The sequence below is a fragment of the Camelus dromedarius genome, chromosome 3, assembly GCF_036321535.1.
Source record: "Camelus dromedarius isolate mCamDro1 chromosome 3, mCamDro1.pat, whole genome shotgun sequence".
In the NCBI taxonomy this organism is placed as follows: Eukaryota; Metazoa; Chordata; class Mammalia; order Artiodactyla; family Camelidae; genus Camelus; species Camelus dromedarius.
The window spans coordinates 30853629-30881181 of record NC_087438.1 but is presented as its reverse complement, the minus strand read 5'-3'; the positions used below and the strand labels follow the sequence as shown (position 1 = coordinate 30881181).

General features: G+C 36.8%; 1 protein-coding gene and 1 long non-coding RNA gene across 2 annotated transcripts in view; one reads left to right on the top strand and one right to left on the bottom strand.

The window, feature by feature from the left end:
* LOC116150545 (uncharacterized) overlaps positions 1-15037 on the bottom strand; it is a 200596-nt gene extending 185559 nt beyond the window's left edge. The window contains exon 1 of the long non-coding RNA XR_010380460.1: positions 14816-15037. This is a non-coding gene — a long non-coding RNA (uncharacterized LOC116150545). The remainder of the gene's footprint in view (positions 1-14815) is intronic.
* A 6394-nt stretch (positions 15038-21431) lies between these two features.
* Positions 21432-27553, top strand: part of FGF10 (fibroblast growth factor 10) — a 70526-nt gene continuing 64404 nt past the window's right edge. Inside the window, exons 1-2 of the mRNA XM_031444759.2 lie at positions 21432-21832; positions 21924-22607. Coding sequence (XP_031300619.1) covers positions 22280-22607 — 328 coding nt within the window. The 5' untranslated portion in view covers positions 21432-21832; positions 21924-22279. The remainder of the gene's footprint in view (positions 21833-21923; positions 22608-27553) is intronic.

Here is a 27553-nt window from a genome sequence, read left to right as displayed (position 1 = left end):
CTATTTGAATGTTTTGCTGATTTTTAATTAAGCTATTTGGTTTTTTTGCTTATTGAGTTATAGATTTTATTTATTTATCTTGGATACCACTTCTTTGTTAGACTTATGTTTGTGTATATTTTCTCCCCATTTGTGGTTTGACTATTCACTTCCTTATGTATTTCTAGAAGCATAAGTTTTAACTTTTGATAAAGTATAATGCATCAATTTTATAGTTAGTGATTTCTATAATTCTGGAAACTTTTGCCTTTTGTTTATACACACATCATGAGAAAATTCTTACATACTTTTTCTAAAAGTTTGATGACAAGCTCTTGCATTTAGGGCATAACCCATCTTAAATTAATTTTTGTATATAAGTGTGAGGTAGAGGTTAAGCTGCTTCTTTTTAAAATTAATACGTTTTATTTTTTACAGCAGTTTTAGGTTCACAGCGAAATTGAACAGAAAGTACAGAGAGTTCCTGTTGGTCAGAGCACTCTATACCAATTACCAGTCTCAGGCAGGACTGCAAATGCTCTTGTCCATTGCATCTCAGTATCAGAGTCACCAAGGAAAACACAATATAGTCGAGCACTGGATAGAACAATGCTCTACTTAAATGGAGAAAAAACAGCAAGATCAGTTTCAGTATTGATTGTGGGTACCCCATAGCCAACAGGTCTCTCCTGGCAGCCAATGAAGAACCATTTGCTTACTCATATCCCTCTCTATCCAAGGTGGAGGGAACCCTGACCCCTCCTCTGTGGAATTTGGAATACTGAAAGCTGGAGGAATGCCTGAGTGCCATTGACTCCCAAGCTTAAGCAGAACAAAAGAACACTAATTGCTCCTAAATCAGGGAGCACACAAGGTGATAAACCCTATGCAAGCTTTGTGGTCTCTTTATCAGTTGGTAAGGAAGCTTTCCAGAACCAAGATCCCTCTTTTTTTTTTTTTTTTTTTTTGTGACTGAATAGGGGTCACAAGACTGAATGCATGAGGCTGTATTTTGCAACAATTCCCTTTTACAACAACCCCTTCCATATGCATAACCTCCTCCTACTGTCAACATCCTGCACCATAGTACATTTATTACAATCCATGAATCTACATTGACACATTATTATCACCCAATATTCATAGTTAACATCAGGGTTCCCTCTCAGTGTTGTACATTCTTTGGGGGTTGACAAATGTATAATTGCACATGCACACCATTTTAGCACCCTACACTAGTTTCACTACCATAAAAATCCTCTGTGTTCTGCCAATGTGTCTCTCCCTCCTCCTAAAGCCTGGTTATTACTAATTTTTTTTTTTTTTACTGCTTCTGTAGTTTTGCCTTTTCCAGGGGGTCATATAGTTGGAATAATACAGTATGTAGCCATTTTGGATTGGCTTTTATCACTGAGTAGTATGCATTTAAGGTTCCTGCATGTTTTTTCATGGCTCAGTACAGCTCATTTCTTTTTAGTGCTGAATAATATTCCATTGTCTTGTTATACCAGTTTATTTATCTACTCACTATTGAAGTATATCTTGGTTGCTCCAAAGTTTTGGTAGTTATTTAAAAAGCTGCCATAAATATCCATGTGCTGGTTTTTGTGTGGTCATAAGTTTTCAACTGATTTGAGTAAATACTAAGGCGCATGATTGCTGGATCGCATGGTAAGAATATGTTTAGTTCCATAAGAAACTGCCAAACTCTCTTCCAAAGTGACTGTACCATTTTGCATTCTTACCAGTAACGAATGGGAGTTCCTGTTGCTCCACATCCACATCAGCATTCGGTGTTGTCAGTGTCCTGGATTTTGGCCATTCAAATAGGTGTGCAGTGTTATCTATTAATTTGCAATTCCCTAAAAACATGTGCTGTTGAACAATTTTTTGTATTTTGCTTGCTCTCTGTTATATCTTCTTTGAAAGGGGTCTTTTAAATAAAGTCTTTTGCCAATTTTTAAAATAGGTAGTTCATGTTCTTATTGTTCAGTTTTAGAGTTCCTTGTATATTTTGGATAGCAGTCCTTAATCAGTTGTGTTTTTTGCAAATATTTTCTCAAAGTCTGTACTTAACCTACTCATACTCTTGACATTGTCTTTTGCAGAGCAGAAGTTTGTAATTTTCATGGAGTCCAGCTTATCTCTAATTTATTTCATGGATCATATCTTTGATGTTGTCTCAAAAAAGTCATCACCATATCCAGGGTCATCTAAATTTTCTCCTATGTTTTCCTCCAGTTATTCTACAGTTTTGTGTTTTACATTTAGGTCTATGATCCATTTTGAGTTAATTTTTGTGAAGATATAAGCTCTGTACTTAGAGTTAATTTTTTGCATGTGGCTGTCCAGTTGTTCTAGCACCATTTGTTTAAAAGACTATGTTTTCTCCATTGTATTATCTCTGCTTATTAGTCAAAGATCAGTTGACTCTATGTGGGCCTATTTCTGGCCAATACCACATTGTTTTGACTACTGGTAGCTTTATAATAAATCTTGAAGTCAAGTAGTAGTATCAGTCCTCCAACTTTGTTTTTCTCCTTCAATATTGTGTTGGCTCTTCTAGGTCTTTTGCCTCTTTATATAAACTTTAGACCCACTTGTTAATATCCACAATATAACCTGCTCAGATTTTGACTGAAATTGCATGGAATCTATAGATCAAGATGAGGAATCTGACATCTTGACAATACTGAGTTTTTCTATCCATAAACATGGAATATTTCTCCATTTATTAAGAGCTGTAATTTCATTCAACAGTGTTTTGAAGATTTCCTCATATAGATGTAGCATATATTTTGTTAGGTTTATAGCTAAGTATTTTATTTGGGGGATGCTTATATAAATGTGTTTTTAATTTCAAATTTAACTTGTTCATTGCTGGTATATAGGAAAGCAAGTAACTTTTATATATTAATCTCTTATCCTGCAACCTTGCTATAAATGCTTATAATCTTCATGAGATTTTTGTTTGTTGTTGTTATTGTTATTTTTTCCCAGACTTTCTACATAGACAATCACGTCATCTGCAAACAAAGACAGTTTTATTTCTTCCTTCCTAATCTGTATGCCTTGTCTTGTCTTGTCTTGTCTTTTCTTTTCTTTTCTTTTCTTTCTTGGCTTATTGCATTATCTAGGACTATAGAACAGTGTTGAAAAGCAATGAGTGATAGGGGACAACTTTGCCTTGTTCCTGATCTTAATGGAAAAGCTTCCAGTTATTCACTACTAAGAATGATGTTAGATATAGGTGTTTTCTGGTGTTCTGTATCAAAATTTGGAAGTTCCCTCTTTACACTGAGTTTCTGGGAGTTTTTCTGATAAATGGGTGTTGAACTTTGTCAATTTTTTTTTTTTGCATCCACTGATATGATCCTATGATTTTTCTTTGTTAGTCTTTTGATGCAACAGATTACATTAATTGGTTTTTGAATGTTCAACCAACTTTGCATTCCTGAGATAAATCTCACTAACCCATGGTATATAATTCTTTTTATACATTGTTGGATTCAATTTGCTAATATTTTGTTGAAGATTTTTGCACCTATGTTTATGACACATATTGGTCTGTAGTTTTCTTTTCTTGTATTATCTTTGGTTTTGTATTAGGGTAATGCTAGCCTCATAGAATGAGTTAGGAAGTATTCCCTCTCATTCTATCCTATGAAAGAAGTTTGTAATTTGTAGAGAATGAGTATAATTCTTGCTCAAATGTCTGGTATAATTCACCAGTGAATCCATTCAGGTCTGCTGCTTTCTGTTTTGGAAGATTATTAATTACTGTTTCAATTTATTTAATAGATACAAGTCTATTCAGATTGTTTCTTCCTCTGTGGATTCTGACAGATTATGTCTTTCAAGAAATATGTCCATTTTATCTAGGGTATCAAATTTGGGGGCATAAAGTTCATAAAATTCCTTAATTATCCTTTAAACATCCATGGGATCTGTAGTAATGATCATTCTTTCATTTAATGTCAGTAATTTGTGCCTAGTCTCATATTTTTTTTAGTTAGCTTTGCTAAAGGCTTATTGTTATTATTGATCTTTTCAAAGAAAGAGTTTTGACTTTGTTGATTTTTTTTCTCCTGGTTTCCTGCTTTCAACTTCATTGATTTTTGTTATTTACTTACTTATGCTTACCTTAGATTTAATTTGCTCTTTTTTCCCAGTTTTTTAGAGTGGAAGCTTAGATAATTAATTTTAGATCTTTCTTCTTTTTTTATATATATGCATTCAATGCTACTATTTGCCCTTTAATCATTACTTTCACTGCATCCTACAAATTTTGATAAATTACATTTTCATTTTCATTTATAAAAATATTTAAAAATTTCTCTTTAGGTTTCTTCTTGTTTTATTCAGAAGTGTGCTGCTTAATCTCCAAGTATTTTGGGATTTTGCAGCTATCTTCCTATTATTGAGTTCTAGTTTAATTTAATTGTAGCCTGAAAGCAGACATTGTATAATTTCTATTCTTTTAAATTTGTGAAGGTGTATTTTATGACCCAGAATGTAATTTATTTTGGTGACTATCCCATGTGAGTTTGAGAAGAATATTTAGTCTGCTGTTACTGATGAAATAGTCTATAGATGTCCATTACACCCAGCTGACTGATGGTGCTTACTCAACTATATCCTTACTGATTTTCTGCCTCCTGGATCTTCCATTTCTGATAGAGTGTTTTCAAAGTCCCTCAAATATAACAATGGATTCAACTATTTCTCCTTGCAGTCCTACCAGTTTTTGCCTCAAGTAGTTTGATGCTTTGTTACATTATTTGTTATGTTATTATATGTTATACAACAAAATGTATTTGATTATGTATGTGTATATATGCTAATGTATGCTTATTTATAAATGATTATCTGTTATATCAATTAAGAATTAAGAAAAAGAAAAGGTTTTATTTACCTTCACTTATTCATCCTCTGATATACTTCCTTTTTCTACGTAGATCTGAGTTTCTGACCTACAACATTTTCCTTTTTTCTTAAGAATTTTTTTAATGTTTCTCACAAGGCAACAAATTCCCTCAAATTTTGTTTGAAAAAGCTATTTCTCCTTCACTTTTGAAGGGTAATTTTCGGGAGTACAGAATTCTATGTCAGTAGTTTTTTTTTCTCAACACTTTAAATATTCTACTCCATTTTCTTCTTGCCTACTTGGTTTATGAGGAGATGTCAGACATAATTCTTATCTTTGCTCCTATATGTAAGGTATTGTTCTCCCTCTGACTTCTTTCAAAGTATTTTTTATTTTGCCTTTGATTTTCTACAGTCCAAATATAATATACCTACATGTAGACTTTGTGTTTTTTCTCTTGCTTATTGTTCTTTGAGATTCCTGAATCTGTGATTTGGTATCTGACATTAATTGGGGAATGTTTTTTTAGTCCTTCTTGCTACTGGAAAGAAAAGCACTGTTTCTGTTTCTTTCTCTCCTTTTCCCCTTCTGGTATTCCCATTATGCATACGTTACATCTTTTTTAGTGGTCGCATAATTCTTGGATTTTTTTAAACTGTTTTTCCTCTTTGCTTTTTGTTTTGGAAATTTCTATTGTCATATTCTCAAGCTCAGCATTTCTTTCCTCAGCCATGTCTAGTCTACTATTGAATCCATCAAAGACATTCTTCATTTCTGTTACAGTGTTTGTTCTGTAGTATTTATTTTTTATTCTTTCTTAGAATTTCCATCTCTCACTTACATTATCCTTCTGTTCTTGTATATTGTCTACTTTTTCCCCATAAAATCCCTTAGCATGTTAATCATGGTTTGATTTTTTTGGTAGTTTCTTATTTTCGTTGATAATTTCAACATTCCTACCATATCTTGCTCTGGTTCTGATTCTTATTCAGTCTCTTCAAACAGTGGTTTTTACCTCTTAGTATGCTTAGTAATTTCATGTTGAAAGCCAGACATGATGTACTCAGTGAAAGGAACTGTGGTAAACAGGCCTTTAGAAACATAGTGGTAAGGGGGGAATAGGGAGGAGAAGAAGCTTTCTATAGTTTTATAATTATGCCTCAGTCTTTTGGTGAATCTTTGTCTCTGAGCTGCAAACTTCACCACTGCTTCTCATTTCCACATCCCCCTGCTGTTAGGTGGAACAGGATGGCTAGAGGGTGATAGATTTGGGTATTTCCCTTCTCTTACATGGAAGACTAGAGGTAGTTGGAGTTGGGTATTTCTTTTCCCCTGGCTAGATTAGGTTCTGATAAAACCCAAAAGGTTAGGCTCTGATAAAATAGTTTTTCCTGAGAGAAGTTATTAAGAAGAGTAGATGCTCTGGCATATTTCAAAATGGTTTCTTTTCCCTCCCCCTGTAGAAGCATGAGAAGATTTTTCTCTAATATTTACTCTGAGGACTTGGTAGAGCTCCTGGAAGTAAAACTTACAGAAGCATGGGAGTACTCCTGTGACTGGGTCCCCACAGTTTTTAACTCACATAGTTATCTACATTAAGCATCCAACAATTTGTCAACTACAATTTATATTTTTCTACCCTGGCACTGGTTCCTGTGGAAATCTCTGCTTAAGGATTTCTGCTCCCATAAATGGTGATTCTCTATATCTGCCTATCTGTCTCTTCAATATTTGGGGTAGTGGTTTGACCTGTGACCTCACATCTCTAACAGATCTAAGAAAAATTGTTGATTTTTCAGTTTGTTCAGCTTTTTGCTTGTAGGATGGAGTGGTGACTTCTAAGATACTTACAGGCTAGACTGAAAACCTTCAATCTCAATTAAGTTTCTTTTTATTCTTAATCTGAATACCGTTATTACATCATTTGTTAAAAATATTTTCCTTTACTATTGAATTGCTTAGGTAACTTTGTTGAAAATCAAAATCACCATACAAGTATGGATCTATTACTGAGATTTCTATCCTGTTCCATTATCAATCTTTTTCTTTGTCCCATGCTGTCCTGATTATGCAGAATTATACTAAGTCTATAAATCATCCAACTTTGTTCTTCTTGAAGAGTGCTGTAAATATTTTAGATTTTTTGCATTGCTATATACATTTTAGAACCATTTGCAGAATTTTACAAGTAAGTTTGCTAAGATTATGGTTGGGATTGCATTGAATCTATACATCAATTTTGGAAGAATTAACATCTTAAAAATACTGAGTCTTCCTATTCATGAACATAGTATGTCTCTGTCTTATATAGGTCTTCTTAATTTCTCTCAAGAACATTTTGTTTTCAGTGCTAAGATCTCATACATTTACCATTTAAGGCATCCTTGAGTACTATATTTACTGTGAAATGATTACAAGTGGAATTATTTTAATACTTTATTTTCCAATTGTTTACTGCTAGTTTGTAAAAGTGCAACGGGTTTTTTTCTTATTAGTCTTGTATCATTGTCAAATTTAGTTATTATTTCCGTTTGTTTTTTTCCATAGATTCTTTAGGATATTCTGTTAACAATTATATCACCTGTGAATTAAAGATAATTTTATATCTTCCTTTTTGATCTTTATATCTTAAAATTTTATTTCTCGTCTCATTCCAGTGACTAGGACTTCCAAGCAATGTTGACTAGAAGTGTTGAATGTGGGTATTTTTACCTTGTTTCCAATATTTGGGAGAAAATATTTGACATTTTACCAATTGTATGATATTAGCTGTATATTTTTACATGTGTCCTTTATCAAATTAAGGAAATCCTCTTTTATTCCTAGTTTTCTGGGAATGTTTATCATGTGTGGTTACTGAATTTTCTCAAATGCTTTCTCTGCATTTATTGAAATGATCACATTATTTTTCTCCTTTATTTTGTTAACAAAGTTAATAAAATACTTATTTTTTAAAGTTAAAATAATAAATTCTGCTTACTCAAGATTAATATGCTTTTTATGCTAACATTTTATTTGTTATTTTTATGTCTATATTCACAAGGGATATTGGTCTTTAGTTTCCTTTTTTTGCAATGTTTTACTCAGACTTTCTATTAGTCTCATATAATTTGGGAAGAATCTGTCCTATTTTTCATAAAATATTTACTGTAATATTGGGTTATTCATTAATATTTCTTAGAATCCATCACTGAAACCATCTGGGCCTATATTTTACTTTGTGGTAAAGTTTTCTATAATAATTTTATTTACTTGAGAGCTAGGGCTATTGTTCGTATGGGGTTGGGAGTCACTGAGCTTCTGTGAATCTATAAATTTGTGTCTTTCACAATTTCAGCTACTATTTCCCACTCCTCCTTCTCCTCCTCCTCCTCCACCTCTACCTCCCTCTTCTTTCTGCCACATTTTCTTCTTTATCTCCTTTGGGATACCAATTACAAATATATTAGAACTTATAATACATTGTAAGTCCCAGAGTCTCCTTTTATGTTTTTAAAATTTTTTTCTCTCCATTCTTTAGAGAATTGCCCTTGACCTGGTTCAGCCTCATTGATTATTTTCCTTAAAATCTCCATTCTATTAAGTGACATTTTTATTGAGGATAATGCATTTTCAGCTCCAGAATTTCTATTTGTTTTTTTTTCTTTTGAATGTTTTTCATCTCTCTGCTTTGATTTCTTACCTTTTTAGTCATTGTGAACATATTTTTCTTTAGTCTTAATTTACCTCATTGAGTACAACTCCTTAAAGAACTCCTCTGACAATTTCAACACTAGGGTCATCTTGGCATTGCTAACTGCTGATTGTTCTTTCTCTTCAGAAATTGTCACATTTTCCTGATTCTTCAAATGTTGAGTGATTTGGGGTTATATATTGGACACTGGAAATGATATTCTGCAGATTCTGTTATATTCCTCTGACTGAGTAATTTTATCGGACTCAAAGTGCAAATTCTTCAGTAGCTCAAATCTCAGCTCAGCTATTTCATCTTTAGCCACCATCTGTTCCACACATGCATATTTCAGTGGTTAGCCAGATAATTATGTAGAGCTTACACAGAGAATTTGGGACTACCATTCTCTGGCTCTCTGCTTTCCAGAATTGTGCCTCACTTTCCAATGGTTAAGGTCATTACTCTGTATTTTGGTGTTTCAGACCAGAAAGCCTGTGGTTTTCCATCAAATTTTCAGTCATCCCAGGTGGCTGCTCACTGTGGTCTACTCCTCCCTTCATAGACACAAATTGCCATTGTTTCAGGGACCACATCTACATATGACAATGGCTGGCATAAGAAAAAAGGCATCCCTTTTTATTTATCAGTAAGGTTGCTAGAAGTCTTGCCCTATGCCAGAACTATGTCACATGCCATCCTAAAACCAATCACCAGCAAACACAATAGTACATTATGATAGATTCAGTGAGTTATAGGGCCCTGAGGAGGAGGGAGAATTCATCAAATAAGTTAGCAAATATGCCACTAAGAGGAAAGCTGGCAATATTTCTCAGATAGGCAGCCAATAGTGTCTGCTACATAAATGCATTGCAAAATACCAGGAGACAATTTTCACATAGACTGACATAGCAATAATGGGCTCCAGAATTGTGCAATGTGGTCCTTAAAATTAATTAGTGGATAATTTTATGAAAATAGGATTGGGAAATTCATAAAGTGAAAATCAGCTTTACTTCCATATAACTGAAGAACCACTTAAATGGGACATAAGCATTAGTTAAGAATTCAGGTATGGACCCCCTAAGCATGGATATATAGGAATAAGGAGAGCATTCTAAAGGTGAAATATATAGAGTAGTATGAAGTCATATTGAGATAACATATGGATAAAGAGAAATCATTAGACTAAGGTATTCTAAAAGGTCTATGTTGTTTTCTCCAAAAACAAAAACAAAGCAAAAAAGCATATTAAAAACAAGAAAGGTGATAATAAAAGCAAACTTCTCTATTTAAAGAAGTACCCTGGAGGAGACACGACCAAAATATGCAGGGATGAAGCCCAGTTACTTCAAGAGTAAGACTGATAGTAAAACTTAAGTTATCTTTCCACAAATGAAAAGGAAGACCAGAGATTATTTTCTTGGGATAAATTCCCAGAAATCACCTGATGAAAGATTATATCATTTTTCTGCCCATTCATGTAGTTTTTTGACAGTTTCTTGTCAATTAAGTCATATTGGCTGGGAAGTTTCAACTGCAGATTATTTCAGAGTCACTGACAACTCTAAAATATTACAAATACAGATAAATAATCAAACAGCATAGTTTCATCCCATCAGAGTTACCTATGGTTTCTCCTGATTTCTTATCTTTAATCAAGCACCATGGACTTGACTTCCAAGCCCTTCCCATCCTAAGTACCTAGATTTATGCCAGAATTTTTTTATAGTAACTTGTGTAAGATTTTTAAAAAATCTATTCAGTCAGAGTTTCCCTTTATCCACATTTGTATTTATTCACTATATTTCTGACTCTATTACTTATTATCATTCTAAAAATAGCAATTTAATATTATGGTTGCTGCAAAAGATGCATATAATGAAAAGAATATTGGAAAGTGGGGCACCTTCTATAGGTTCTGTCACTACTTAGCTGGATAGTCTTGTGCAAGTAATTTTTCCTCTCTGGACCATAGGTGCCTCATGTGCAACTGAAAGGAAGAAAAAATGAAAACAGAGTTTGGTATTAAATGAGAATTTCAGTTCTATCCTTTCATGATTCCATGAATAATTCAAGAGACAAGATCAGATTTTCAATGTTAAATGCTATTCGTTTCTACTAATGCCATAATGTAGTATTGGTAAAATGCATCCTTTATTATTCTGGGTCTCACACATTAGAGAATTTCAGAGCCAAAGGGTATTGATTGCTTAGCTTCATATTTGTCCTAGGCCTCAAAATAATTAGGTCACAGCCAGAAATATCATCTAAATTTTCTAACTTCCAGGTCTAGTGCTCTTCCCTCTTTTCCTATTCATGTGCAAACGTAGTAATGATAATGATTACACCTATAAGTGTAATAATATACAAAAGTCTCACAAATTTGGTGAATTATCCTTTCCTTTTACATGAATACTGTAGAAGATACTATTAGTGGAGATCATTAAAATACAGGTTAGCAACCATTTGTCATTCCACAACTAACTTGTATCTGCACTGGCTTAGGCAGTCTCCAGCAATTTGAAAGTGAAGGCTGAGAATTTGCGTATTTTCCTATAAGAGACAGTTTCAGGAAATATACCTCTGTCAGAAAATAAACCCAAAATAATATTCAGCAGCACACAGCATCCACAGCATCTGCTGAGGCAAAGACTGATTTGAGTTTTAATATATTGTCCAAATTAAAACAAATTACTTTCCCATTCTATAAATTTTATACACTTTTCAAATAAAGAGTCATTCAGAATGGACTGGTAAAAGACTCTCTCCCTCTTAAAAGCGTGTTACTTTTGCTGACTTCAATAATATCCACACAGTAGTGCAGAGCGTAAAATAGGACAAGAAAATAGTGATGATTTATGTAAAGGATCTTAAAAGTTAAGATGGTGTTGCTTTTAGAAAATGTGCCTCAGAGAAGCAACCACTCCCTTCTGCCATCCTCCAACCTAAGCATCCAGCCCACCCGAAGGAACCTCACACACCCTTGGAATGGCCTCGCCCACTTCTCTCCACCAAAGAGAAAAGCTCCCAGGGCTCAGTATCTGTCTTGCAGCTGCTTTGATGGAAGGCAAGGATCTGGATCAGAGCTCCCTGCATCTGTGTGCCAGCAGAGTAGCTGGGCTCTCTCTCACCCCCCTTCACTGGGTCCTTACGTAGGGAACAACCTGAGTGGCAAAATATTTCACCTTACCCTCATCCTTTCTTAATAGCCTTTTACTTCCAGCTTCTCTCCTTCCTGATGGAAGTTGGGGGATACAGTTTCTCTTCCCCATCAACCCAACATAATGTCAGGCACGATTTTTCAATTTTCCCTGAGAGTCACTCAGTGGAGTGGCTTTGGAAAACTGACTTGGTAATAAAGACAATTCAAACAAGAAAAAAAGGATTCTCTCCAAGTGACAGAAGCAAATATTTTTAAGATTAAAAAAAAAAAAGATGTAAATGAAACTGGCTCCCAAAACTTTATACAACAATTAATTTCTTCCTAAAACATTTATCTGCTGTCATGTGGATGCAGCCTTGTGTATTTTCTGTAGGCCTAAAAGGGTAGTGTTTATCAATAAAACGTTCCTAAGTACCAAAACTAATTATACTTTATATTGCTAAATCTGGAAGTTGCTTTATTTTTGTAAAAAATCTGAGGTTTCTATCTTTACCAAATATGTGGCTTCCTTGCTGTCTGTATTTCATTTCCCTTGCTTATTTACCAAAAGATAAACTAGTCACTTTTTCCCCCTGGCTTTGCTTAGTTATAATTTTTTTTTAACCTCACAGACACTTTTATTTTGGATTTTGATAATGCAAGATCTTGCCCTTAGGTTTTCTGTGTTTGTTCTAATTTCAAATTTTACTTAATTTAAAAGTACCTTAACAAAAATTCAACTGACGAATTCAAAATACAAAAATGAAGTTGAAAATGGCAGCAGAGTTTGTTACCTAAATTCTAACTCTTAAGCAATTAGTAAATAGGGATTTTTCCCCCCATGGCCCTCTTTGTTCTCTGACATGATTTGGCATCATGCCTCAGGTCTTTAGTGGTCAGACTGGGGTCTTGTGTTAAGAATCCTCACCAAAGGACGTTCCGAATGCTCACTGGGAATGTCCTCAAGTAGCTTGAAAGATTTTTTTCTCCAATAATTATGTAGAACGTACGTGTAGCCATGCAGCTTTAGGTTTCTAAGCAAAATAACCGAATTATTTCTTGTCTTGGCACAAAACTAGCTGAAGAGTCAGGTCTCTGACCCAAGGGAAAGAAGGAGAGGGGTAACCTGACACATAACGCACAGCCCCCACGTTAGGGGGAAAGGCTCTCTTTACTCTTACTGATGCAGTATCAAAAATCAAGCAGAAGAGGCAGTTGTGCAGAACAAAAGTCTGCATTTAGAAAAGGAATAGAGACGCAGAAGACATGCTTTCATTTGAGCCTACATTCAGAACCCTGAACTTTCTGAAAGAAATTATAAAATCAGGAAGCTGAAAGAGAAAAATACAAAATGACATCGTTGCAAACTAGCACTGTCCTTACCCCTTAGATCCTCACAACAGATATCCCTAAGCTTTGCCAACTGTCACTTCTGAGTACTCACTCTTCTCTACTCAAAGTACCCACCACTTTTCTATTCACAGGATTGTGTAGGAATCCTGCCACTTGCACAGGCTACTCCCCCTTCCTGGATTTCAACGTGTACATCTAAGGTCAATGCTCTTACTTCCTCCTCCGTCCTGATCATTGATGACGAAGAACTCACGTGTCTATTCTTATAACTCTTAACTTTCTTTAAGCACTCAAACATTCATAGATGTCTTCCAGTTGCAACAGACTCCTTTCTCTGTTTTATGAAGCAATTCTTTTATAGGGTTATTTCTGCTCTTCTAGAAGCTGACCTCTAAAACAGACAGAATCCAGCACTAATTCATGTAAATAATGATAATCTGTTATAGGTAAATATTGAATCAGGGCAAAAGTTGTTTATGTATGTGGAGGAAGGTGGTCAAAAGGTAGAAACTTCCCGCTACAAGATAAATAATCCATAGGGGTGTAGTGTATAACACGATGGCTGTAGCTAAAAATGCTGTGTAATACACAGCAAAGTTATTAAGGGAGTAGATCCTAAGGGATCTCATCCCGAGGAGAAATATTATTTTTCTTTCCTTTTTACTGTGTCTGTATGACACAACAGACGTTAACTAAACCTGTTGTGGTAATCATTTCGCAATATATGCCAATCAAACCATCATGCTGTAAGCCCTAAATTTATACCATGATGCATCTCAATTATTTCTCAATAAAACTGGAAAAAAAGAGAACATGCTGAAAATGAGCCACTTTAACTCTTGGGCATTTTCCTGACACATGTTTTGGAGTAAAAAAAATATTTTTCAATCAATTCCAAATGATCCCACAGGCTTTAATTTTCAATAACTCCAAACAAGCCTAGATATCTAATAAGAAATGCTTTAAGGTGTAGGGGTGTGTGTGTGTGCGTGTGTCTGTGTGTGTGTGTGTGTGTAATGATAGAAATAGGGGACAAGTAAGGTGATTTCCCACAATTAAGTTTCTAACTGCAGAAAATATGAAATTAAAATATTTCTCATATATATATCCCTATTTTTAACCATGGCAAATACAGGTAAAACAGTACAAACCCTACCAGCTGTTAATAATAAATAATTTATTTTAAAAAATCCATAAAATGTTGCTCTCTAGTGCTGAAAACTGGAAGAGCATAGCCTAATCCATGCACAAATTCACATAACTTTGATTAAAGATAAAATAATAATTCTTTCTCACAAGTTAGCCAAAGAAATACTTCTAAGTCCTTTTCCCCTCAGCCTATAAAATTAAAATATATCAAACCCAAATATCTAAACCTCCACTGCTAACTGAAATAGGAATATAAAAGCCAGAATGGCACAGACAAGAAGGAGTTCTTTTAGATTCCGGAGCAGAAATTAATTTTTAAATGATGTATTTTGAACTGTTATTCTAAAAGCAGTCTCTTCATGACTTAGCTTGGATTCAAGTGACTTATCAAGATGCTCTCCTAATTTTGGGATCGCCTCATACGTTCTCACTCACAAAGACATGCTCTTCTAAAGGCATCCAGTGTAATAAACCCTGAGAATTTTCCAAACAGCATGCTAAATGCCCTGGAGATGCTGAAATATCCCTTTTCCGCCCTCCCTGTCCACAGTCTCAGCAGGGGCCACTGTTGTCCTTGCAAGTGTATTACATCCATTAAGTATCTGAAAGCTGAAATTCTTGTAATCTGCTCCTCTAGTGCATACATACGTACTGGCTCATTGCTGTCATCCTGGGCTGCTGGCTTCATCTTCCCAGGGCCTCATATCTTCTCATCCTTTTTCCTTTTCTTTTCACCTGTAAAGTAAGGAACTAAGGAAATTAAAGTCTTTTCCAGCTGTAAAATTTCAAAACCTTATCATTGTTCAGAGTGACAAGGTAAGAGGATAGAAGAGGAATCCTTGATCTGAGCTCCATAAATTCTAGGCTACACTGATTTCTGTAAGAAGTTATTCTTCTGTGAAATTTGTGGGATTGTCTGGACAGTGATCAACCCACAAAATTATCTGTATATGTTTCATCTTGGGAGTTTTGGTACTATACCAGTATCTATGCTTGATTGTACTATTCAAGGCTGCCTAAATCTCTGTCTTTTAAAGAATTGTCTTTAGATTAAAAACAAAGTAGGCCAGAAAATAATATTATTAATCTCCCTACTTCCTTCTACACTAAACCATAAACAAAGGTCAGTATAACAAATTTACTCACAAAAATATGATTTTAAAGATTAGTAAAAATGTATATTTGGAAACATTTACATTTTGCATAGTGAACAGAAAAGAAGAAAGTTAATTTTAATAGAGAGCTTTTACTACAGCTTTCCACAAATGTGTATCATTTATGAACACAATTTCTACTCTACTGAATTCCTTTTCTAAAGTTATTTATGTAAAAGTATGTTATTGAACTTTGCAATCAAAATGTTCTATTTAATTTTGGACTTCTAAATCATCCACTAAATCAAAAAACCTCTGCAATAATCAATCAAAACTCAGCACTAGATTCTATATTTCTTAAGGGCAAATGACATGAGTCATTATCTTTGTACAATGCGGGGAATACAGCACATCATGCAAGCACTAGATGCTTCCCAATGCACTTTGTATAAAATTACACTCCCCTATGGAGTTCTGCATACATACAAAACCCCTACTATAATACACTCTTACTTACTACGGAAGATGCATACTGTAGTTGGTGTCCTGACTAAAACCCAGAATTTGCCCCAATTGATTCATGTGCAGAGACTTGACCAAAACTACTAGTTATAGAGGTGTAGGTAGATGAAAAGAACAAGCAAAGGATGATGCAAACCAACAGAGAGGCAATGTTACCACTCCTTGCATGTTTAAGGGGCAAAGGAATGAAATATTGCAGGAACTCCAGGGACTGCTGGAGCCCAGGAGAAGGGGTCATCTAGCAGGAAGGATGGAATTGGAGGGACCCAGCTACAGCCAGAAAAGTGACACTGAAACAAAAAGGAGGAGATGAAAAAGAAATACCCAGAAGTTCTCAGATTTTCTAAAGATCCCATTCTCCCACTGACAAACTGCAAGTCATCTATCCAAGTGATGCTTGTGATGCACAGAGTTGAGCAGAGAAAAAAAAAATTTATCAAGGAGGGAGAATGGGTACCAGGTCAAATTATATTTGATAATATGTATGTTTTAATGGGAGGCACACAGAACAACAGATGGATTAGGGAACTCTTACTGGGAAGTAATTAAAATAATAAGCTAGAAAGCATAAAAATATGAATCCAGGAATCTGAGAGCAGAAAGAAAAGAAAGCAAGTCAGGTTTACTTAGCAGAAAGGACACAGCCCAAATCCCCAGAACGCAGGAGAAATTGTGAGGGATTGTGCCAGGGCCATAAAGCAGCCAAAGATGGAGTCTTGATCCTTTGTGAAGCCAGAGAATAGAAATCACAGTTTCCTTCAGTTCTTTTTGTAAGGAGTAGAACATCCAGAAAGGCATTTCAGAGGCTCTTCTTTCTTTTCCCAATTTCTCAATTTGCTCTCTGAGTCCTAAGATAATCCTGTTCTGTCCATAAATAATAAAGGGTCTAATATCATTCATTCATTCTCTTTACAAGGTTAATTGCTCTTATTGGTAAAATCCTGCACCAGGCACAATGCCCAGCTGGCACAGAATAGGTATCAATAAACATTAGTTGAATAAAAACCAATGAAGTGAATGGATGAAGATACGAACACACTATAAATGTCTATTGTTGTAAGACATTGTAATTTTAAAAGAAAACACTATGACCTGCCAATTAATTCACAAACATAAATAACTGAGATCAGATTGTTTAAAATTTCGATGTAGGAGACTGGACTAAGAAACCTAGAAAGCTTAGACTGGAAGAAGGCACAGCTCTGCAAAGGGACAGCTGAGAACACGGAAAACAAACAGGACTCTTCAGAGACTTCACAGCTTTGTCAAGGGAAGGTTCTGTTTACCATCAGTTGGGACGAGACAACAGCAGCTTTGTGGAAATATGTTTGTTGTGTTTGGTGCCAAGATGCAGAGTTCAGTTTCCAGGAATTTTTGGTGATTTATTATATGATTTAAACATCCTTATTTAGAGTTTTTTTTCCTTTTAAAAGATCCTTTTCACCATCGTGGCAATTCTTCCTTCTCAATAAGAGATCATTTTGAATTCTAGCAATAGAAACTTTATCTTCATTGCAAATTTTGCAAAAAAATTGTTAAAGCCAATACCTATGCTTTGAAATGTCACACTGCTTTATGGAAATTTAATGGTAGAATACAGAAAGCAGAATTAAATTATGAATCTACTTTTCTAGAACAATTCATCAATTTCCTGGAGGAAAACGTACAAATTCAGATTATATGTTTTTTAAAAATTCCCTGAATATTCCAGAAATTTATGTATACAATGCTTTCTAACTGTGTTCATTTCACAGACTTTGATAAAATAGTCCCTTTTGCCAAATTAATTAATTAATTAATTAATTAATTAATTAATTTTTTTTTTTTTTAGCTAATCAACTGGTCCTTAATAATTCAATACTATTTCATTAATTTTCTCTGGTTAATCTATTGCAGCAAAGAAATATTGGTTTTCCATAAGTAAGGCCTCCTTACCCTTCTTATCACGCCCCCCCTCCGGCACCTCAGACATTAGAGTGATAAGTGGTCAGTGATAAGAAGAAGAGCAGAGAGCAGGGGAAAGAGAAAACAGACAAAACAGGTGTCCCCCAAAAATGAGGCCCATAGCCTATAATCCAGCACCCTGAGTTCCAGACTCTGTTCTCCCACTGCGGGATGTGGGCATCCGTTATTCACCTGTAAAACGAATGCACTGGATTCTGTCATGGTTCAGATTCCCACTGGCCCTGCAGTGCTGCGCTGCTCTCTGTAAGGCAGGACCTCTCTTCCTTTCGCTTAAAACCCCTAGTTAAAAACAAACAAGACGCCACTATTTTATTTTCCCCAAATACCACGACTATAAAGCATCATCGCCAGCTGCACATGCCAACAATGTCTTAAACCTGGCACTGTCTGTATCCAAAAGAAAAAATGGGCTGGAACACACCCTCATAAGGGCTGCACCGCAGACTTCAAAAATGAGGCCTGCACATGTCTACTCTGTAGACGAGCCTGGCTGACTTTTGACCTGACTCAGTATTACTTGAAGCAGCTTACTGACACTGCCAATAACATCACACATAATAGAACACGCATCTTGTAACTGAACCACAGATAGTGCCAGGCAACGTAAAGAACCCAGGAAATACACACTCAAAATGTGAACTGTTCAGAGTAGCTACTGGAGGTTCTGGAAGCACATATGCAAACTGCTTCTCTGAAGTTAAATAGCCACATTTTAGGATTCTTCCATGACTGTTGCCATGCTCTTGCTTTTAAAAGCCTTAATAATTTCTCAAGACATCGTGTTTAACAAAAGGCCACATCTATTACCTCTAATAAAGATTTAGCTTAACATTGCTGGATATGTTTAGAGCATAGAAGGAAAGCATGCCTTCCACAGGTTGGAAAAAAGAGAAAAACAGCCTTTAAGAATTAGTACCACTCTAATCTGAAGCTTGTACTGTCCTTTTCAATCGCTGCAGAGGAACAATTAATAAAGGAATCCATTAAGACCTGATTATTGCTGCTAAAAAAGGAAGGTAGAATTTCAGTCCTTTGAAGTAACTGAGAATGATTCAGGCCTCATTACAGAGATATTATCTACATTCATACATTTATGTTAGTGATTCAAATCTATTGGGAGAGATTGAATTCCGTTAAATAGTGCATCTTTCCTGTGGAACTTTTCTCAGGCTTTCTCGGGCTAACCTAAGAGGTGACCTAACAATGCAAAGCAGCGGAGTATTTAGGGATTCAACTGTGCTATAAAAGAAAGGCTGTACAGAAAAGAGAAAGAAGAATGAGATATAATCTAAAAAGCTATGTCAGTTTTTCCTTTGGGCTGTTTTGTAAATGCCCTTCCTGTCATCATGCTGTACGGCAGAGCAGCGAAAGGGCTCTAGAACTTTTAAACACTGCACCTGCTGCAACCAGATTTTAATATGGAAGTTTTGAAGATGTGTTTTTCCCGTTTTGGACAGAATTAAAACACAAAACTTCTAGCTTTAAGATCTGAACAGCTTCTTCCACTGGAGAGGACATTTGGTAGATGTAATGTGTGGGTGTGAAAGAGAGAATCTACCTTTGAGACTGGGGGTGGGGGATGTCTATTGTGAGTCAAAAAACATTTAAAAGATCTCAGGCTGGCATCAGTAGTGTTTATGCCCAATGTAGAGAAACCTCAAAATTATAACTTCCTGTGTTTTGTAACTTTTCATGGGAAACTTTATGTTATGGTTTCATCAAACATATTTTTTGAGAAACATAGTTTTAATTAGTTGTCAGTTCAAACATTTGGATTCTGCTGAACAATTGGGCTGAAACTCTAATCCCTTAGAAACACTACACTCTTTTTCAGGCATTTGTCAGCTCAGGTATAAACCTGTGAACTAGAAAACTGAAATCAGCTCTCTGAGCTTATTTTTAAATATCCATGATTTAGTGAAAGAACAAGACTTGTTGACATATGCTCTTTATTTGCTTAACTTTTCAATTAATAGCTACAGAAATCAGAGCTAATTATATTAAAATTTAAAATCTACTGTGGTGTTCACCACATTGTCAAAATTTTCTGAATAAGCATTGCAATGGTTTATAAATAATGCTGTTAAAATCCTGATTCTAGTATTAAATGGTTCTGTTTCAAAGGCTCTGAATGCACAGGGAAATGTAAGAGCATGCATGTAAAGTTATTTTTCAGGTCAGTAAACAACATAATTAGGCAATCATTCCCAATGCCCATTTTGAAAGCTAGATTTTTTTTTATTTCTTTGTATTTTTTCCTGTTCACAATGAAGATTGAGACCAAACGCATATCGTAGAGATTCTGGATTGTCCTATATACAAGCTCACCTCATTAGTTCCTTCCGAATTACAGTTGCAGGGGTGAAACTCCCAAGTTCACCTTGAAGTGATTCTCCCTCTTTTAATAGCTGCCTAAAAATCAGTTTGAACCATATGAAATTGCCACTTTTGAAGGTCACATTGCCACAAACATTGGCAATTTCATATGCTTCAACATAACACAGATGCCCAGCTGCCTTACAGAAGTACTTTATACCCATACACCTTTAGGCATTTCTTCCAGTCAAGCCTTCCCTAGCTTAGAGTAATTTTTAAAGAAGAGATTCTCTAGTAACCCTTACTCAGATTAGAACGGATTATCACAGTATCTCCTTCTTTGTGCCTCTTAATCCTTGGCAAAGACTTCCTAGCCAGGGACTTGGCTATGTCTATACCTGAGAGGTGAGCAAGTGTGTTAGTAATGAAGGAGTCGTGGGGTGGTGAATGTAAGAAAGAGAGGGAGACTGATGGTGCAAGTATATTGTACAATAGGGCCCTTTACAAATTAAATTTGAAGACAGAAAAAAGAAGACACCCTTTGATAGCAAAGCGCAAAAGAAATTGCTAGAAAACAATATTCGGCCAAATCGTATGGGTAAATCTTCGCAATCTCAATAAAGCGAGTTCTCTTTGAAGTGCACGCGTTATTCTGTAAAACGACCCTTCTTAGCAATTAGAAATCGGTCGTTTCGGTCCCTGATTTCATTTGCACCGAGAGAGGCGACTTTTAAGGGTGGTGATAAATCTCCCTGAGCTTAAAAGGCAGAGAGGGCCAAAGTGAGAACTTTTTACTTTAGCAACGGAAGCGAGGAATCAGTGATTCATTAAAGCAAAGACCTCCTTGGAAGCTGGCAGAAGAGGAGGAAAGGAAGCTAATTATGTCTTCCCTTTCTTTGCTCGATCCCACCAGTTTATAATCTGCTACTTTGGAGGGTTTATCCTCAGCATCTTCTGCTTTCTCCCTCAGCCTCCCTCCTCGGAGCGAGAGTGGGGATAAAAAGTCAGCAAAGCACCAGGCTCCAGGTGGCTCTCAAGTACTACACTGCCAAAAGGAAAAAAAAAAAAAAAAAGTCCCATGCTGGAAAACAAGTGAGAAAGGGGCTCCCCAGAGGAGACTGGTGCAGGCTGGAAGACGGCAAAATTCGGAAAGCTTGCGGATACAGCTCGCGCCGGTGCCCAGCGCAGCGAGCACAAGGACGCTTTCGCAGCAATTAGCCCGAGCTGAAGGCGCCTGCAGAGGCTGCAGGCTGCGGCTGCCCGGGTTGGGAGGAAGGGACCCGCAGCCCCCGTGCAGAGGCATCGCGCTCCCTTCTCCTCGCTCCCCTGCTCTCCCCGCTCCCGGCCCCCTCCCCCCTCCCTCTCCTTGGCGTTCCCAGCAGCGGAGGGTTTCAGATGTCCCACCGCCGTTTGACCCCCTCCCCCCTCTTCTCCACCCCTGCAAATGAGGTTTGACCAGCAGAGGCAAAGCCCACCTCTGGCTTAGAATCACTGACATTTAGACTCCAGGCTTCAACCTGTTTACAAGCGGGCTTTCCAAAGGAAGGGAGTGGGGGAGGGAAATAGGGCCAAACAAAACACCAACCGCCATCCCCCCTAAACAAGAAGTGACTTTCTGGAGGCTTCAAATCAACAGGCACCACCAAAAAGAGAAAGCAAGAGGGGGAAGAAAACAACGCGACTGGGCAGCTGCTTCCAGTTCTGACAACTCCAAAGGGACGCACTTCTAGAACTGGCTAGCAAACTGGGGCTCTGCGGAGGAGAACCAGAAGGTGCCAACCGCAAAGGGGCGCAGATATCTCCCCCAGCCTCCCTCCCCAACCCCTTTGGGTTTTGTTCACCGTGCTGTCATCTGTTTTTCAGACCTTTTTTTGCATCTAACGTGGTGAAGAAGAGAACAAAGTAACTCCTGGGAAAGTGAAGATCGAGCGTAACCCACAACGCCACCGCCACCACCAGCTCCTGCGGCCACCCACGTCCACATTCACCCGGAGACCGAGGGGCGCGCGCCAGCGGATCCGAGAAAGGAGCGAGGAGAGGCAGCCGGCCCTTCCGAGGAGTTATGGATGTTGGTGCTTTCACTTCTGGCCAGATCCGAGCCCAGAGGGAGCTAGCCAGCGGCCGCCACCTCCAGCTGTCTCCTCGCCTCGCACCAGGTCTTACCCTTCCAGTATGTTCCTTCTGATGAGACAATTTCCAGTGCCGAGAGTTTCAGTACAATGTGGAAATGGATACTGACACATTGTGCCTCAGCCTTTCCCCACCTGCCCGGCTGCTGCTGCTGCTTCTTGTTGCTGTTCTTGGTGTCTTCCGTCCCTGTCACCTGCCAAGCCCTTGGTCAGGACATGGTGTCACCAGAGGCGACCAACTCCTCTTCCTCCTCCTCCTCGTCCTTCTCCTCTCCTTCCAGTGCTGGGAGGCATGTGCGGAGCTACAATCACCTTCAAGGAGATGTCCGCTGGAGAAAGCTGTTCTCTTTCACGAAGTACTTTCTCAAGATTGAGAACGGGAAGGTCAGCGGTACCAAGAAGGAGAACTGCCCGTACAGTAAGTAACAAATGCGCGCTCCCTTCCTTCCAATTATCCACCCCCACCCCACACGGGGGGGGGGGGGAGAAATCTGTTCCAGATGTGGCCAGCTAAATATTTACGTCCCCAACCCCTGTAAAATGATTAAGTGGAATACTTTCACACTAAATCACCCCCCCACACACACACACACAATACATTGTGCTGCCTCACTCCCTCCCCTCAGCGCGCTCCCTCCATACCCCGCACTCCTCGCCACCCTATCCACCCCGTCTCTCTGGCTTGTCACTCGCGGGATCACGCAGGGCGCCCAAGAGTGGTTGCAGTGCATAGGTGCCCTTCTCTGGCTCCATCACCCTTCCCCACCTCATCCCAAGGTCTCCTTTCCCTCCCTTCTTTAAGTGACTCAAGTAAACACATTTTGTTTCCTTTCGCTGGCAATCTTAAGAGTTTCAAGACAGTTTCCTCAAGCTGAAAATAATTATCCACTGTCAATTATAAGGACTTTATGGGAATTTTACTTAAGAAAGAAAAGTTAATTAATTTCACTGTCTCATCGCCCGCGTCCCTTTACCCCACCACCCCTCTAGATATGAGCAAAAAGCATTTTTCTGGTTTTGATTTTTGGGGTTCCTTCATGTTGGTTTGAGTGATTGCAGCCCATGAAGTTAGCTTTTCAGGCACCACCGCTGCTATTTGTCTTCTGCCTGCCTTCTCTGTTGGTAACATGATGCCCATGTCTGCATTGTCAACAGCATATGCGCTGCTTTGTGGTGTCCTGTTGTACTCGTTCCTTCTGAAACCTCTCATATTGCAGAGCCATACTACTACAGCATTGTAAACATCTGGGACTGGAGTCACACAAGACCTCACACAAATTTCATTGTCATTCTTTTATTTTCAAAGTAAAAGTCATAAGTCTGTTTCCATGGCTGTAGTTTACCCCATAGGATGAGGTTTTATCCTCAGTACAAATTATGCCCCAGATCTTTGGATTTCTTGCCTTTTTCCTTTCTCTCTCCCTCTTTTTTTCCTTTTTTAGCTTTCTCGGCTTTCTTTCTTGCGGGGATGTGGGCTGGGTAGGGGGAGGGAGAACTACAGGAGGAGGGGTGGACATTGTGTCTCTTCTTGAATCAGTCCAGCAAAGCCAGATTACTCTGTTGGCTTCCTTTCCTAGTTACTTTCAAGCGGCGAGACTTATTCATCCTCCATTGATTGCTATTTGAAAGGATCCTGAGGCTGTGTAATGGCACACTGAAGACAGTAGACAATGACATTTAAATATCTTTAATGACCATTTAGTATTATCTTGATGGTACTTCCAAGTCATCTTTTCAAGGGACTTTTTTGTGTCAACTGATTGGGAATTCCAAGCATATATTTGCCAGTTAACTTAAATACATGAGTCATATATTTCAAGACTCCTTACTCCAGAAGATATGTGCTACTAATGGGAAGGACAGTTAACCAGAACTTAGCATTATCTTTTTAAAGTAAAGATTTACAAGAAATAAGACTTAGTTTTCTTACTTGAGGACTCACATACATTCAACATTAACTTCTGTTCCTCCTCAGCCGCTGCTTTCATTTGCTAAAATTAGCAATATGTTTACAAGTAATAAAAATATTTGCATAAGCGTTTTAAAGTATTCCATTATTCCATTTGATGTTTATTACCAGAGAGGTTAAATAGTTCATTACCTATATTTTTTTCCATTCTGAATCACACGGGTGGCTGAAATAATGTCATTCATTATGTGGGTTATTTTTTTTTTTTTGCTCAAAAATAATCTGTTACCTGAATTTATTAAATACAATATATAGATGTTATGATTGTTGATTTAAACATTTAATACTTTTGTTCACTTCTAAAACAAATAGTTGTGGTATCATCCAGGTAGTCCGATAGGGAAGAAGTGGTCCAAATATTTACTGAAGAGTGAGCTGGGAGCTAAAAAAAAGTAATTCAGAGGGATTGAAATTCTTCTTTGTATTTTTAGTTCATGGAGATAATTCAAAGAAATACAATAAAATTTCAGAGCATTAACCTTGAGCCTATTTTTCACACTAATTTGATTTTACTATTGCTGTATTTTAAATGTCTTTATGAAGTGATATAGGACCAATCTACAGTAGTTTGTTTATGCAAGTTAAATTACTATTTTCTAAAATAATGATCACTAAAATAATAATCATTTAGTAAAATGCTTTCCAGGGTATATGTTAAAATATATTTCCGTGGTAAGAATTATCTGCAAAGAGAAAAGTATATGATTTTTATCACGTAAAAACAAGTGTGGAAAATTCTCAGCCTAACTGTCCAAAATATAGTAATATATCTTCCATATAATAAATTGTAACTAATAGTCCTTGTTAAAATTACAATATCTTATAAAGTAATGCAATCCTAGTCAATGGTTGAAAATGAAAGGGGGCAGGGCTTGCTCTGTTAAATAATGTCAAACCATAAATAATTTAGTCCTTCCAAGAACATCTGTATCAAGGCATTGCAAGTGAATAACAGAGGTTGAAAAAGCTTTAATTTCACATGTGGCTAGGTAATCAGAATGCTGCTACAATTTCCAGCTGGACTGATTCAGCTGAACTACATGGTATCATTAAGATACTGTCTAAATGTTGCATAATTACATGAGAACAAACTTTGCCATGCCTACAGGGTAGCCAGCCAGCCAGCCCACCAAATGGTAGCCTGTTAAATATTAGGGTATCTAACCTCTGAAGAGTGTCAGTTCCTTGTCCAAAAACCACATTTTTAGTAATATTTTCCTAAACAAGTTATTAATTTTTTTCAGTACACAAAGCTGTTCTTTTGAGGTTTGCTTATTTGAAGCTTAATTTTCTTTGTTACTTTTGACCCTAGTATTATTGCTGCTAAAATACAGTAACAGCTTATCTAAGAGGTTACATGTTTGTGATGTCCTGGGTAATTAAACAACTGTTTTACTGGCTTTTTGCCAGCAAAATGCTAACAAAAGAGAAGTAAGGAAATCACCCATTAGCATTGCAAAATCATTTTTAATGTCTGCCTCCAAAGTTGGTTCCCAGAAATTGGATGGTTCTAAAAGTATTACATGTGCTAAAGAAACTCTGTTTTGAGTGATTCTTATAATTTTTTAGGAGTGGGTATTTTCTGTTTGCTTCTTTGCCATTATATGAAAGTGGAATAAAGGGAGCAGTGATGAATTATGTTTCTCCTGCTAGAAGTCTGAGAAAGCTTGAATAATTTAGAATAGCTGTGGTGTATCTGTCACTAGATATGCTCAGGCTCATTTGGGTTTGTTTTATCATTCTTTACATCTAGAGCTTTTGCCCTTGAAACATTACCACTCAGCTCTAGTTCTGGCCTCCTGGAAAGGCTGGATACATCTGTTAGATACCCTTGCAACTGGGACTGGTGGACTTATTTTTGGGTGTGAGTAAAACAGCTGTGGGCTTCTCCCACAGTTGTCACTTATAGAAAAGGGCAGTCTAGTGAAAAGATAATGTATCCTTAAACTTGAGACAGCCAAGGATAGATATTCTCTAAATGGAAAGCCACAGTGCTTATGAGTCTTTCCAGGAAAGGAATACGGGCGACATTAGAGAAATCAGCATGTACCGAGTATGCAGTATGTGCTGTATTTCTTTAAATATATACCTCATTTAACACTCATAATAGTTCTATGATTTAAATGGAACTATCCACATTTTTCAAAGATGAAAACTAATGCTGAAAAAAAGTAAATTACCCAAGGCCATTCAACGAGAAGCTGACAGAGCTAGGACTCAAGCCTAAGTCTGGCTGCACCAGTACTTACTTCTTCTATCTCTCTGCTACTGGGAACACTGATGTCAGTATATTAGAAGTAGGCACTACAAAACTCTAAAAAAATTATCCAAATCTTTAATTGCTTTTTGCTATCCAGCTGTTTTTCAGAAGGAGATTAGATTGGCAATAAAATGACAGTGGAACAGTTTGAAAAGTGTTAAAGGTATCATTGCAGGTGGCTACATGGTAGCAGACCATATTCGTGCATTCTCTGTGTGAAATCTTTTTTGATATTATGTTTGATAATATAATTGCTCGTGGACACACAATATACACATACATCAGTCTCAGAGGACTTTAGAAATACATGACTAAGAAAAATCCATGAATGTCATCGTATATAGTAATTGTTTACAGCTGAGGGCCAAATGTTTAATTGTTCCCACATGTAATAAAATAATTTGATTGTAAATACAAGTGTGAAATTGGGCTGTTGAAGAAACTTCTGATGTATGACTCTAAAAGGAGCAAAATCTTGGAGACATAAAGCTACATATATATTAAGAAAGCTTTAAAATGACTCAGCAAATCAAAAAGGTACTTCACTGCATAAAAGTGACAGATCATTGTCTTGTATTAAAAATTTGCATTATTACTTTTTAATCATGACTAGAGCTTATTGTAGGAAGTTTAAAAAGGTAATAACATAATTTTTGAGGAAAATAGGGACTCAAATATTATCTCTTAATAAATATACAACAGTTTTCTGGGAAGAAAACCTATATAACAACTTATAGCTCCCACTGGTGTCTTATTTACATTGTGGTAATTTCTGGAGTTTGGTTGCATAATTGATAACTGGCAGCATTTAATCATGAGGATTGAGGATTTATAAAGGTGGAAGGCACTGTATTTAATGTTTACATGACACTGTCCTGTTTCCTTTACTGCATTCCTACCATATGGACCCTCCACTTTGATGGATTTATCATAAATCCATTCAAAATGCACAATTACAGAGAGTTTCCTCTTCATAAACCTGATTTATAACTGTCTACTGGAAGAAACTCAAGAAAAAACTTAGCAGAAATCACATGCCAATACTGGAGTATGAGGATTCGGAGACACCAATCTCTAGGGCTTGGGTATTTGAGCAATCTATTACCCAAAGGTATGGACCACTTTTTAAAAACAG